Source organism: Gobio gobio (genome assembly GCF_949357685.1).
Source record: "Gobio gobio genome assembly, chromosome: 4".
NCBI lineage: Eukaryota > Metazoa > Chordata > Actinopteri > Cypriniformes > Gobionidae > Gobio > Gobio gobio.
The window spans coordinates 51,727,335-51,740,323 of NC_137100.1; the positions used below are offsets into that span (position 1 = coordinate 51,727,335).

A 12,989-nucleotide genomic window follows, 5' to 3' on the forward strand; every position below is an offset into this window, starting at 1 on the left:
TTGAGACAGTCCATGTTTTCAGGAGGTTTTGTATGGTGTTTTCAGAGGTGGATGGGGTGATTTGAGTTCAGGGCTCTCACAGCCCTACTTTACTCGTAACTCGTGTGTTCATAAGGGACACAAAACAAATCCAAATTCACGCATAAATCCTAAAAAAGCTCACACAGTTTTGTTAGTTTTTATTATCATTATTATTTTTATTTTATTAATTTTGTTTTATCTAAAGAGTCTCTTCTGTCAGTTTATAATCAGGTTTCACTCATTGAGAAAATAATTTGTTATTATTGAACATTGAACATTGAATGTTTTTTCAATGCATTTTTGTACTTATACAACACCACCAAAAAAAAAAAAAAAACCCACGCAGCTTTCTCACCCTTTCATAATTTCCGTTTACGGCAGGCTTGTCCTACACCGCGTAAGGTCCGTCGAACAACAATGCGCAATGTTTAGTTCCGCACACGCGGGCGCAGTGAAATATGCCTTGGTGCAAACAGGGAGCTACAGACAAGCTTGTTCGAGAGTTCTTACGCACTGGATCCGCTGCCAGGTTGGAGTTTGTATGGAAATGTGTGACATGACGGCTGAAAAGTGAATCTGTGTAGCTCAACTAGACGCAGGAAAAGGCAGTCAAGATGGTCCCAGCTGTTGCACTGGAGGCCAGCAGACATTCGCTTTTATTACTCCGTTTGTATTTCATTGATCACCACAGATGAATAAACATGCGAATCTGTCTTTTTGCTTTTAGCTGTTCTAGACCCAGTAAACGTAAGTGCTGTAATAAATGTGTTCGGATGGTTCTCTTCATAGTTTGATATCCAGCAGCTTATTCAAACTAAGTTACCTAAATTTGTCTTGGCAATTGACGTGAAATTAACACTTATAGGTATTAAATTATTCAGAAAGCTTTAATTCAATATGAAGCATGAAATATGACTTTAAATGTTTTACTATTCCCCCAAAAAAGTGTGTTGTACGTACTAATGGCGTATAGGGTTTCACTAGAGAGACAGACTTAATGGAAACACAGCTGTCAGGGTCAGAGGTAACTTAGTGTGCCGGTTCTGCCACCGACAGGTGTCCCTCTGACATGTTTGTTTGTGATCTGCTTCATGTAAGGATCTGTAAATGTGCTCTTTAACTTTGTCACTTAATTTCAATCAAGTTGTCTGTGCTGGATGCAACCAACTTTGAAAACACTTATTTTTGTCTTTATGTTTCAGGAACAAGATGATGAAAAACTGGGGTGTAATTGGTGGGATAGCTGCTGCCATGGCTGCTGGAGTGTATGTACTATGGGGGCCAATTTCAGACAGGAAGAAGAAGAGAAAAGGTTCATTTTCTTTGTGATTAAAAGTCTTAGAGTAAGTTAGTCAAATGTAGTATTTGAAATTTAATATTGCTGTGTTTATTATAAAGGATTTATCCATGCCAATATTTTTTTTTTATTCATGTGTGTTAAGAAATAATAAAAAACATTAACTCCGCATCGGCATCTCTTCACTGATGACGCGCACAACCTGCCATTCACATGAGATTACAGCAATCAGCAAAAGACATGGTCCAATAAATTCCTGATGGACAAAATTAAGTCCCGTCGTATAATTTTTTGTTTAATTAGCTGTTTCTCTTGGATATACATCACAATCGGGAAGAAAAGACAATTGCAACTTCTGTATCATGCTGACTTTAAAGGTGGAATGAAACCTAAGTTACGATAGTCATTTCTTCCCTGATGTATATCTGAGTGAAATGGCTTCTTGAAAAAGAAAAAAATGTAGTGTGGGACTTGATTTTTGTCCAGTGGGATTTGATGGTTGTGGTTTGCTATTGCTGTGGTGTCATGTGAGTGACAGCCAGGTGTCCCACCCGTGCGCCAGTAAACATGTTATCAGAGAAGAGATGTCCCTGCAAGAGGGAGGGGACGATATGTTGATTAAATATTACAAGGGCGCATGAATTCAATAAAAAATAATGAAGTGCACAAATAAATAATTTATAATATATACAGCAATATTCCATAAAAAAAACAAGAATTGATTTCATGGTGACACTTATTGTAAAATAGACCATTCTGATGTTGGATTTGGAGGTCAATACAGCACCTCAAAAAAGGCAAACTAGTAAGTCTCAGGGACTATATCTTGTAGCATAAGGATGCCACTTTATGCATTTCACAAACATAAAGTAGTAATCATTTTATGAAAGCAATGAGGCTCAAGGCTCTATTATATTATGACTATAGTAACAGTTATAGGGGTTGCAGGCACTACAGAGTGTTGTGACTGTGTTCATTGCTTAAATGAATCATGTCTCTCACAGGTATTGTTCTTGGCTTATTTAAAGGTCCCATGGCATGAAATTTTCATTTTATGAGGTATTTCAACATTAATATGAGTTCCCCTAGCCTGAATATTGTCCCCAAGTGGATAGAAATGTTGATCTGTGTAAAACCGAGTTCTGGCTGTCTTTCTCTGCCTTTGAGAAAATGACAGGCCAGACGAGCCAATCCTGAAGTCTCCTGGTTTGACGTCCAAGCAGGAACGGTTTCCTCCCTTTCCTCCGCCCAGAGAATCTGGCACGCCCATGCAAACGCTCGAGAGATCATGGGTTGTGAACGAGTGAATGCTGGCAGTTTCTCAGTGTTTGGATGTACAAATGAAAACAGAAGTCTTTTTTCAGTTCCTTCTGATCTGTGATCAGTGATTTCTTATGTGTAGCTAATTATTTATTATTCGTGCACACACTGCGGCTTCTCTCTCTCCCGACAGAGCGGTGTTTTCGTGTTTTCTATCTTGTGAGTCAGTGTTTTTGTACGTCCGCATCGCGTCTATCTGTTCTTAAATGTGCATACAGTCGGGAGTTAGTCGGGCTGAGCCACATCTTTAGAGATAAACCTCACGCACGCCGAAGCTCGGCCTTCAACATCCCCGACCCCCAGTACTGCATCTGCCCACAGCGGAGGCACCAAACGCGGCGTGAGATTAAGCAGAAGGGGGGTAAGCGTGAGGGTATCCGGCTAGGCTAGCCAGCTAACCCCACAATAAACTGGATTACATTCGATTACTGCTGTTGTGTCTTTGTTTGCGCTGTGTAAGTTACTCAATGCGCGTCACTGACGCTTTTCATATGATTGGAACATATCTAGAAATAATGCTTTAATCAAACTTACTAACTCGTTCATCTCGCTGTAATGGTACATTGCATGTGTTACAAAGTTGGTAGAATAATGATGAAGACGGACTCGGCGTGACTGGGACTCGTGTTTATTCAGAACTCTCAGATACAAACACAATAAACTCGCGCTGACAGACAGCGCTCTCACAACTCAGTAGTTACTATAAATAACTTTGTTAGCAATCGCTCCGTCTCCGTGATGTCCGGTTCGCGAACAAATCATTCTTTTGAATCGGTTCTTTTTAGTGAACCGAACCAGTTCACCAAATCGGACTGAATCGTTCTAAACGGTTCGCATCTCGAGTCAGCGCTGATCCATAATTTACTAAAGTTACTAACTTTCTGACATGAGTGACAGTCCCTCCGACTAGAAATAAACTAATAACCTGAAGTATATTCTAGTAACTACAACAGTTCACCCTGAACTGAGACATGCTGAGAGAACTGATGAGAAGTGAACTCAGGTCCATCCGTCTCTCTGGCAGCAGCTCGTGCGTCGTAGACCTCGTTAAACCACGCCCCCTCCGCTCATTTAAAATGCAAAGATGTCAGCCAATCACAACAGTGGGCGTTTTTACTGAAGTCTCACAGCAGACACGCCTCTTGAAACAGGGCAGTCAGCCACAGGGCAAACAGCAGTATAGACAAAATGCCTTTTATTTCTAAATTATGACATTTTATGATGTAAAAATCATACTAACAATATAAGTACACCTCAGGAAACACTATAAAATAATAGAAAAATGCCATGCCATGGGACCTTTAAAAAAATAAGATGTATTCTTATTAATATGATTATTTAAATGTATAATTTCTCACACAGGTATGGTTCCTGGTCTGCTTAATCTGGGGAACACATGCTTTATGAACTCACTTCTCCAGGGCCTGGCAGCGTGTCCTTCCTTCATCAGATGGCTTGAAGACTTTACCAGTGACAGCAGTGTCCACCCAGAGAGAACAGAGAGAGAGACTCAGCTGTCCAGATCTCTGATGCAGTTACTTAAAGGTTATTTCCCATTCACTTCAGCTCACACAAATGCACAAAATGTTAATGCACACTAAAAGGGCGATCTCTCCATCTTCCTTCCTTTATAAAGACCTATCAAGTCACGACCCTGGAGAAGATAATGTTTTAGATGCGGGAGGCCTTTTAGAAGCGCTCAGACTTTATAGATGGCAAATCAGCTCCTTTGAGGAACAGGTAGGATGTTCTCATGGATGGAAGGACTTGTCCTTGGAGGAATTACTCTTATGTTTTAACATCGTTAGCTCGAATTTTGAATTTCATTAAAGTTTATTAAAGACCCCCTATGGTGAAAATCAAGTTCTATGTGTTATTTTTTAATATGCTTTAAGCCAAACCATGTGCAAATTCATCAGTGATCACCATTGCTACTAAAAAAGTATGTTCTTTATAGTATGATTGTGTGTAGTATAAAGGCCATGCTGTCGTTATCATGTGACCTATGCGTCAGATGCGTCGCTTCACTGCTATTTACAAATTCTCTGAGAGAGAATTTTTTTGAGTGCAGTGGGACTTTAACATAAAAATGACTATATAAATTAGCATTTCTTGCCTTATCTCTTCAGGATGCCCATGAGCTTTTTCATGTTCTCACATCATCATTAGAGGAGGAACGGGAACGCCAACCCAGAGTCGCTCATCTGTTCGACATGCAAACACTGGAGGTAAACAAGAGCAGTAACCATTAATGCAACGTTAGGACCCAAAAGATGTTTTGTAAATCTAAAGAGTTCTTAATTAGAGATGATCTATTGACATTTCTTGCCACTCTACTGTTAATGCTTTCAGAAATCTGTGGAGTCCAAAGAAAAAAACATCAGCTGCAGAAGTGGAGGTAAATGAAGACTTACTACTTCAAACATTTAAACTGTTTTGTATTTTTAGTAGGGGTGTAACGATACCCTTATGTCACAATTTAATACAAATCATGATACGATATTATTGCGATACATCAAGACATATGATAAAATGTACTGTTGATTAAAATGCAAGATTTGGTGTTACATTGGGGTGGAAATGAATAGGTTTAGACATGGTGCTGGTAACACAATGCACAGGGCATTGGTGACACCAGAATTAAAATATTCATGATTCTGAAGCTGAAAATACAGAATTATTTTAGACGAATATGCTTGCACTCTGTCACTGACTATAAATTTAAAATAATGTAGGCCACTTTTTACTGGTAAGGTAAGACATTTGGCATTATCAGGACCCACAAATATTCCCCAATTGCATACAATATACATATTCAACACATTATATATAGTAGTTTAATGTAGTACTGACAATAAAACTCTGTAAACTCAAATAGTAATTTAATTTTGAGTGAACTATCCACAATACATCATCCACGACCACAATACATATTGTTGCATTTTTGTATTGCTATATACACTCACCTAAAGGATTATTAGGAACACCATACTAATACTGTGTTTGACCCCCTTTCGCCTTCAGAACTGCCTTAATTCTACGTGGCATTGATTCAACAAGGTGCTGAAAGCATTCTTTAGAAATGTTGGCCCATATTGATAGAATAGCATCTTTCAGTTGATGGAGATTTGTGGGATGCACATCCAGGGCACGAAGCTCCCGTTCCACCACATCCCAAAGATGCTCTATTGGGTTGAGATCTGGTGACTGTGGGGGCCATTTTAGTACAGTGAACTCATTGTCATGTTCAAGAAACCAATTTGAAATGATTCGAGCTTTGTGACATGGTGCATTATCCTGCTGGAAGTAGCCATCAGAGGATGGGTACATGGTGGTCATTAAGGGATGGACATGGTCAGAAACATGGCCGTGGCATTTAAACGATGCCCAATTGGCACTAAGGGGCCTAAAGTGTGCCAAGAAAACATCACCCACACCATTACACCACCACCACCAGCCTGTGGTAACAAGGCATGATGGATCCATGTTCTCATTCTGTTTGCGCCAAATTCTGACTCTACCATCTGAATGTCTCAACAGAAATCGAGACTCATCAGACCAGGCAACATTTTTCCAGTCTTAAACTGTCCAATTTTGGTGAGCTTGTGCAAATTGTAGCCTCTTTTTCCGATTTGTAGTGGAGATGAGTGGTACCTGGTGGGGTCTTCTGCTGTTGTAGCCCATCCGCCTCAAGGTTGTGCGTGTTGTGGCTTCACAAATGCTTTGCTGCATACCTCGGTTGTAATGAGTGGTTATTTCAGTCAAAGTTGCTTATCTATCAGCTTGAATCAGTTGTCCCATTCTCCTCTGACCTCTAGCATCAACAAGGCATTTTCGCCCACAGGACTGCCGCATACTGGATGTTTTTCCCTTTTCACACCATTCTTTGTAAACCCTAGAAATGGTTGTCCGTGAAAATCCCAGTAACTGAGCAGATTGTGAAATACTCAGACCGGCCCGTCTGGCAACAACAACCATGCCACGCTCAATTTCTTAAATCACCTTTCTTTCCCATTCTGACATTCAGTTTGGAGTTCAGGAGATTGTCTTGGCCAGGACCACACCCCTAAATGCAATGAAGCAACTGCCATGTTATTGGTTGATTAGATAATTGCATTAATGAGAAATTGAACAGGTGTTCCTAATAATCCTTTGGGTGAGTGTATAGTTACACTCCTAATTTTTAGCATTTTAGTTATTGATCTTTTTCATCTCCAGGCCCATTACATCCTATTCCGAGTTTATGGAGGACTCGGCACCCTTTTCATGGCCGGTTAACAAGTTATATGGCTTGCAAGCGCTGTGAGCAGCAGGTGATCTTTTTCAGACTTTAAATTTTTTTTAGATTAAAAAATATATTTATGTCTACAGCATCTTATTGAAACAATGGAATTGTTAACCCTCTCCATTTTTGATTTCAGAGTCCTGTGCACTATGATTCTTTCGACAGCTTGTCTCTTTCGATCCCCTCAGTACAGTGGGTAATGCAAACTTGTTCAATAATGCACAATTACATTTCACATATTGCAGAATAGCTTCCTTAAATATTTTGTCATCACTACCTTCAAATATGACAGTTGAAGTTGTATTACCCAGCAACAAGCATCTTACCGACAAAAACGTGCACGTATTATAGTTTGTGTATCATTCTTTCAGGGCCGACCTGTTACTTTAGACCAGTGTCTACAGCATTTCATCTCATCTGAAACCATCAAAGAAGTGGAGTGTGAAAACTGTACCAAGGTATCATACAAAATTTGGCAGGACGAGTTACTTTAGTACCATTGTACCTCATCATTTATTTGCTGAACTGATTCTCTCTGTCTCTTTGTAGCAACAGGCTGGAGAGCTTGTAAATGGAGAAGTCCTTGAGAGTCAGAGGACGACATTTGTCAAACAGCTAAAACTTGGGAAGGTATACATGTTTGAAATGTAGACCAACAGCCTTTCCTGAACTTTAACTGTAACAGAGTAAATGCCAATTCACACCAATACCGATTATCTACTAACGATAACTATAATAATGTCCACACCAACGCACAAAATTGTTCTGTTTATTCTAAGCACACTGTACAGTTTTGTCATCTGCCGCTTTAAATGCTCAATGGATGGATTCTGATTGGCTGCCAAAGTGATGTCGACAATATTTTTCCTCTGTGCTGTTATTGTTATTGCGGTGTGGAATGGATTCTGCTATTCTTTTCATTTCAGAACACTTTTAAAAACTATGTATTTATCGTTATAGCTATCGCCTTGGTGTGAACAGGCCATAACAGCGCTCTTAAATAATATCCTGTTGGTTTGTGTCCGGTTTCTTTTCACGTTTAGTTGCCTCAGTGCCTCTGCATCCATTTGCAGAGACTGACATGGTCTAAAGAGGGCACTCCCATAAAGAGACAAGAGCATGTACAGTTTACTGAATATTTGTCTCTGGATCGATACAAGCATTGCACTGCTGGTCAAAACCCGCAGAGGACCAGCAGAACAAACAAGCCCATATCTGCCAATGGTGTTGGTAAGAGATGTGAACTCTTTTCCTTTGGTTATCAACATGATGTGATGCTATTGTTTAGATCTGTAAATATGGGTTTACTCCAGATAAAGGTTTAATCTGTGAAACCAATCAAATCTCCTTTTGCACTAATCTAATAATAATTATTATTATTGCTACTACAACCCCAAATCAGAAAAAGTTGGGACAGTATGGAAAACGCAAAAAAAAAGAAAAAAATAGAAAGAAGTGATTTCTATATTTACTTTGACTTGTATTTCATTGCAGACAATATGAACACAAAATATTTCATGTTTTGTCTGGTCAACTTCATGTAATTTGTAAATATGCATCCTTTCCTGTCATTCAGACCTGCAACACATTTCAAAGAAAGTTGGGACAGGAGCAATTTAGGGCTAGTAATGAGGTAAAATGGATAAATAATGATGTGATTTGAAACAGGTGATGTCAACAGGTGATTGTAATTATGATTTGGTACAAAAGCAGCATCCAAGAAATGTCTAATCCTTTAGGAGCAAAGATGGGCCGAGGATCGCCAGTTTGCCAACAAATACGTGAGAAAATTATTGAAATGTTTAAAAACAATGTTCCTCAAAGAAAGATAGGAAGAGATTTGGATATTTCACATTCAACAGTGCATAACATAATTAAAAGATTCAAGGAATCTGGAGGAATTTCAGTGCGTAAAGGACAAGGGCGCAAGCCTAAGCTGAACAACTGTGATCTCTGATCCCTCAGGCGGCACTGCATCAAGAATCGTCATTCATCTATAAGCGATATCACCACATGGGCTCAGGACTACTTTGGCAAACCTTTGTCAAGTACCACAATACGTAGTTACATCCACAAATGCCAGTTAAAACTGTACTGTGCCAAAAGGAAGCCCTATGTTAACAGTGTCCAGAAGCGCCGTCGACTTCTCTGGGCTCGGAGGCATCTGGGATGGACCATCACACAGTGGAAACGTGTACTGTGGTCAGATGAATCAGTATTTGAGGTATTTTTTGGGAGGAATGGACACCGTGTGCTCCGGACCAAAGAAGAAAAGGATCATCATTTTTGAAATGTGTTGCAGGTCTGAATGACAGGAAAGGATGCATATTTACAAATTACATGAAGTTGACCAGACAAAACATGAAATATTTTGTGTTCATATTGTCTGCAATGAAATACAAGTCAAAGTAAATTTAGAAATCACTTCTTTTTTTGTTTAATTTGCGTTTTCCATACTGTCCCAACTTTTTCTGATTTGGGGTTGTATATTATTATTATTAATACTACTAATACTATTATTATCATTCTACAGGGAGTGCAGAATTATTAGGCACATTGATTTTCTGATCATATTTTTTTTCCAGGCACATTTGACCAATTCCAAACCACAGTAATCCTAATAACTACTATTAATTTAGTATTTAATAATGTATAAGTGATATATAACTGTTCATGAAGGCTGGAAATGAAAATCACCTTATATTCAGGTGTGCAGAATTATTAGGCATGTTTTCTTTTACAGATAAATTGAGCCAAAAAAGAGATTTAACTCAGACTGAAAAGTCAAAAAGTATTAAATGCCCATGAGAAGGATGCAATACTAATGCAATACTAGACATTGCAGTTAAGGCGTGACCATTGGACAGTGAAATACTCGTTGGGTCAGCAGGATCTGACAAAAACAGGTGGTGAAGAAAAGACACCTATTAACTGCAAAAGAATTAAGGTGAAGAATTAAGGGAATTTAATTAAAGAATCCTAAAAAATGACCCCCACTAGATAAGAATCACAAGCTGAAGTGTTGTAAAATACATGAAGAAGGTTTTTTTATAGGTTTTATAGGTTGAGAGTGACTCTTGAAGGACCAGCACCACATCCTCTAGCACCACTGTTTGAAGAATTCATCTTCCAGAATCTGGCAGTACGTTTTGGGAGTTCATTTTAGTCCATCCTGAAGTCCGTTTTGCAGAGATGGACTAAAAATGAACTCCCAAAACGTCCTGCCAGATTCTGGAAGATGAATTCTTCAAACAGTGGAGCTAGAGGATGTGGTGCTGGTCCTTCAAGAGTCACTCTCAACCTATCTGTCCATAAAGCCTATAAAAAAACCTTCTTCGTGTATTTTACAACACTTCAGCTTGTGATTGTTATCTAGTGGGGGTCATTTTTTAGGATTCTTTACCTAACTGAAGTCTCTGAGATCCTGACACCTTGCACTTCTGGAGACTCCAGGTAGGTTGCAGCTTTGGAAAATGGTGGCGCTGGAGACTAAAGGGTTCCTGATGGTTTCACCCTTAATTCTTCACCTTAATTCTTAATTCTTTTGCAGTTAATAGGTGTCTTTTCTTCACCACCTGTTTTTGTCAGATCCTGCTGACCCAACGAGCATTTCACTGTCCAATGGTCATGCCTTAACTGCAATGTCTAGTATTGCATTAGTATTGCATCCTTCTCATGGGCATTTAATACTTTTTGACTTTTCAGTCTGAGTTAAATCTCTTTTTTGGCTCAATTTATCTGTAAAAGAAAACATGCCTAATAATTCTGCACACCTGAATATAAGGTGATTTTTCATTTCCAGCCTTCATGAACAATTATATATCACTTATACATTATTAAATACTAAATCAATAGTAGTTATTAGGATTACTGTGGTTTGGAATTGGTCAAATGTGCCTGGAAAAAAAATATGATCAGAAAATCAACGTGCCTAATAATTCTGCACTCCCTGTATAGAATGTATACCATATACAATGTGTGTCTTAATATTCTAATATTATATATATAATATTATAATTTTAAAGTTGTCTTTAGATCTGGGAATATGGATTTTTACTAATATATTTTTACTAAAATATATATATATATATAATGCTATTTTTAATAATAATAATAATAATAATAATAGTGAGGATTATTCTTATGTATATTTTTTATTTATTAATACTTTTATTATTCTATAGAATGTATATTAAATATGTTAATTTGAGTGTCTTGATTAAGATTATTTTTTAATGCTGATGTTGCCATTTAAATCTATATTTTTATGATGATGATAATAATAATAATAATAATAGTTCTTGTTACTATTATTATTGTTATTATAATATTTGTTACTATAGAATATATACAAAATCTAATATTTGTGAATATTTGTTGTCTTGATTTAAGATAAATTTCAATTTCTTTTGCAGATTCAGAACATTGTAACAACAATAAGCCACTGTCCAATGGAACCTTTCCCTCTTTCTTTCTACACTCACCAGGACTGAGCTCACAACTCAACCTCACTTACGACTACAGGTAGATGAGTGCATGTTATAAAGAGAACCAGAAAATGTACTTTGATTATTTGCTTCTTTTTCATATTACCTTAACTTTTTTATTTCCAGCGCCTCGGAGTACCTCTTCCGCTTAACAGCTGTGCTGGTTCACCATGGCGACATGCACTCTGGACATTTTATCACTTACCGCCGTTGCCCTGCCGCTCCCCGTGGAACTTCTCCTTTAAGCTCCCAGTGGCTCTGGGTTTCTGATGATTCTGTGAGGAAAGCCAGCCTTCAGGAGGCGCTCTCCTCCAGCGCATATCTGCTCTTTTACGAACGAGTACGAAGGCACGGTCTGAGGGTAGAAGAGTAGCATCTCATCGGACCCGGGTTACTTATTCTTAGTTTAAAGCTAGAGTGTTAACCCTCGCTCCTCTCCATTCCAGGCCGTGCTACTATGGCCAAGTGCAATCGAGCATCCCTGTGCATGCAGTTTGCGTGCATGTTGTTTCTGATCTCTCTATGTGAGAGAGAGAGAGGGAAGACAAGGGTTCTGTATATCATAGTTTCCACCTTAATCTTGCTCTGTGTCTACGGCGGTTGTTGTTTTTAGTAAACTCCTAATTCATTATCTGAGCATAGGAATGATGCCAGACATGATTACTGGTTGCCACTGATATGGGATTAACATGGACATTTGAACAGGAAAACTCTACTTTTGTTGCAAATTGACCCAGAATTGTTGCCTTCCTCATTAAGCTAATGATTTGTTAGACAGAAGTAAATTTTACATGGTTTCTCATGTTTTTTTTAATAATTAAAGATGTGTCTTTGTCAATGGATTACCCATGGTTAATAATGTGTTTATGCAATTCACATATAACCGTCTTTTGTTACATGTAAACACCACCAAGTAATTTGTTTCACATTTTGGTTAAAGAACACAAAACCATGGGATGGATCTCATCAGGAGTTTAGTGTCTATTTTTATTTTTATTTTTGTATGATTGACATATCCTATCATTTTAACTTTAGTGAATACTTAAAAGGGAAATTTAGCAGGAATATGACAATGGTAACCCATATTCCAGATCCTGAGTATTTACCACATAGATTTTCAGATTACATAAAGATTACAGTCTTCGTACATTTCCAGTGTTATGTAAATTCCTTGTTGTATGTCGATTGTAAATTACGCTATTTGCACAATTGTATATTTTTATGGTATTGGTGTGTATGATTGTGTGGGTGAACTTTTTTCACATATATATTAAATTAATTCTGCAACAGTAATATATTTCCTTTAACCGTTTTCCACTACTTCACATAACTAAAGGTTTTTTGGTCTTGAAATTGCCATTTATGAATGTTTGCAAATGAAAGAGGGGAAGACTTGGAATGTAGTGCAATAAGTCATTTCATTTATTTATTTGATTGTCTTTTTTTCTTTTAACAGCCCGTCGTCAATAATTTTCATTGTTTGAAAATTCATGCAGGGTTGACCGAGTATTCTATCCCTTTAATACGAATTTTGGCAAGTCTCAGCACGTGGACGTTAGGGCGTGGTCATGTAGAAGTA

General features: G+C 38.0%; 1 protein-coding gene across 1 annotated transcript; it reads left to right on the plus strand.

The window, feature by feature from the left end:
* Nucleotides 1-430: 430 nt before the first annotated feature.
* usp30 (ubiquitin specific peptidase 30) lies at nt 431-12,706 on the plus strand. The gene is made up of 13 exons (XM_079814682.1): nt 431-550; nt 1,224-1,333; nt 4,001-4,183; nt 4,275-4,378; nt 4,768-4,866; nt 4,991-5,036; nt 6,857-6,951; nt 7,060-7,119; nt 7,295-7,381; nt 7,473-7,553; nt 7,967-8,153; nt 11,339-11,447; nt 11,537-12,706. Exons 1-13 carry the CDS (start codon nt 480-482, stop codon nt 11,781-11,783), a joined length of 1,479 nt encoding a protein of 492 aa, XP_079670808.1. The 5' UTR covers nt 431-479; the 3' UTR covers nt 11,784-12,706.
* The last annotated feature ends 283 nt before the right edge of the window (nt 12,707-12,989 follow it).

What these genes read in the sequence shown, in the direction of transcription:
- usp30 (XM_079814682.1), top strand. Translation starts at nt 480, where the DNA reads ATGCCTTGGTGCAAACAGGGAGCTACAGACAAGCTTGTTCGAGAGTTC. An exon ending in AACAGCTAAAACTTGGGAAG is followed by an intron (nt 7,554 to 7,966) that starts GTATACATGTTT and finishes TTTCACGTTTAG; the next exon opens with TTGCCTCAGTGCCTCTGCAT. An exon ending in AACCTCACTTACGACTACAG is followed by an intron (nt 11,448 to 11,536) that starts GTAGATGAGTGC and finishes TTTTATTTCCAG; the next exon opens with CGCCTCGGAGTACCTCTTCC.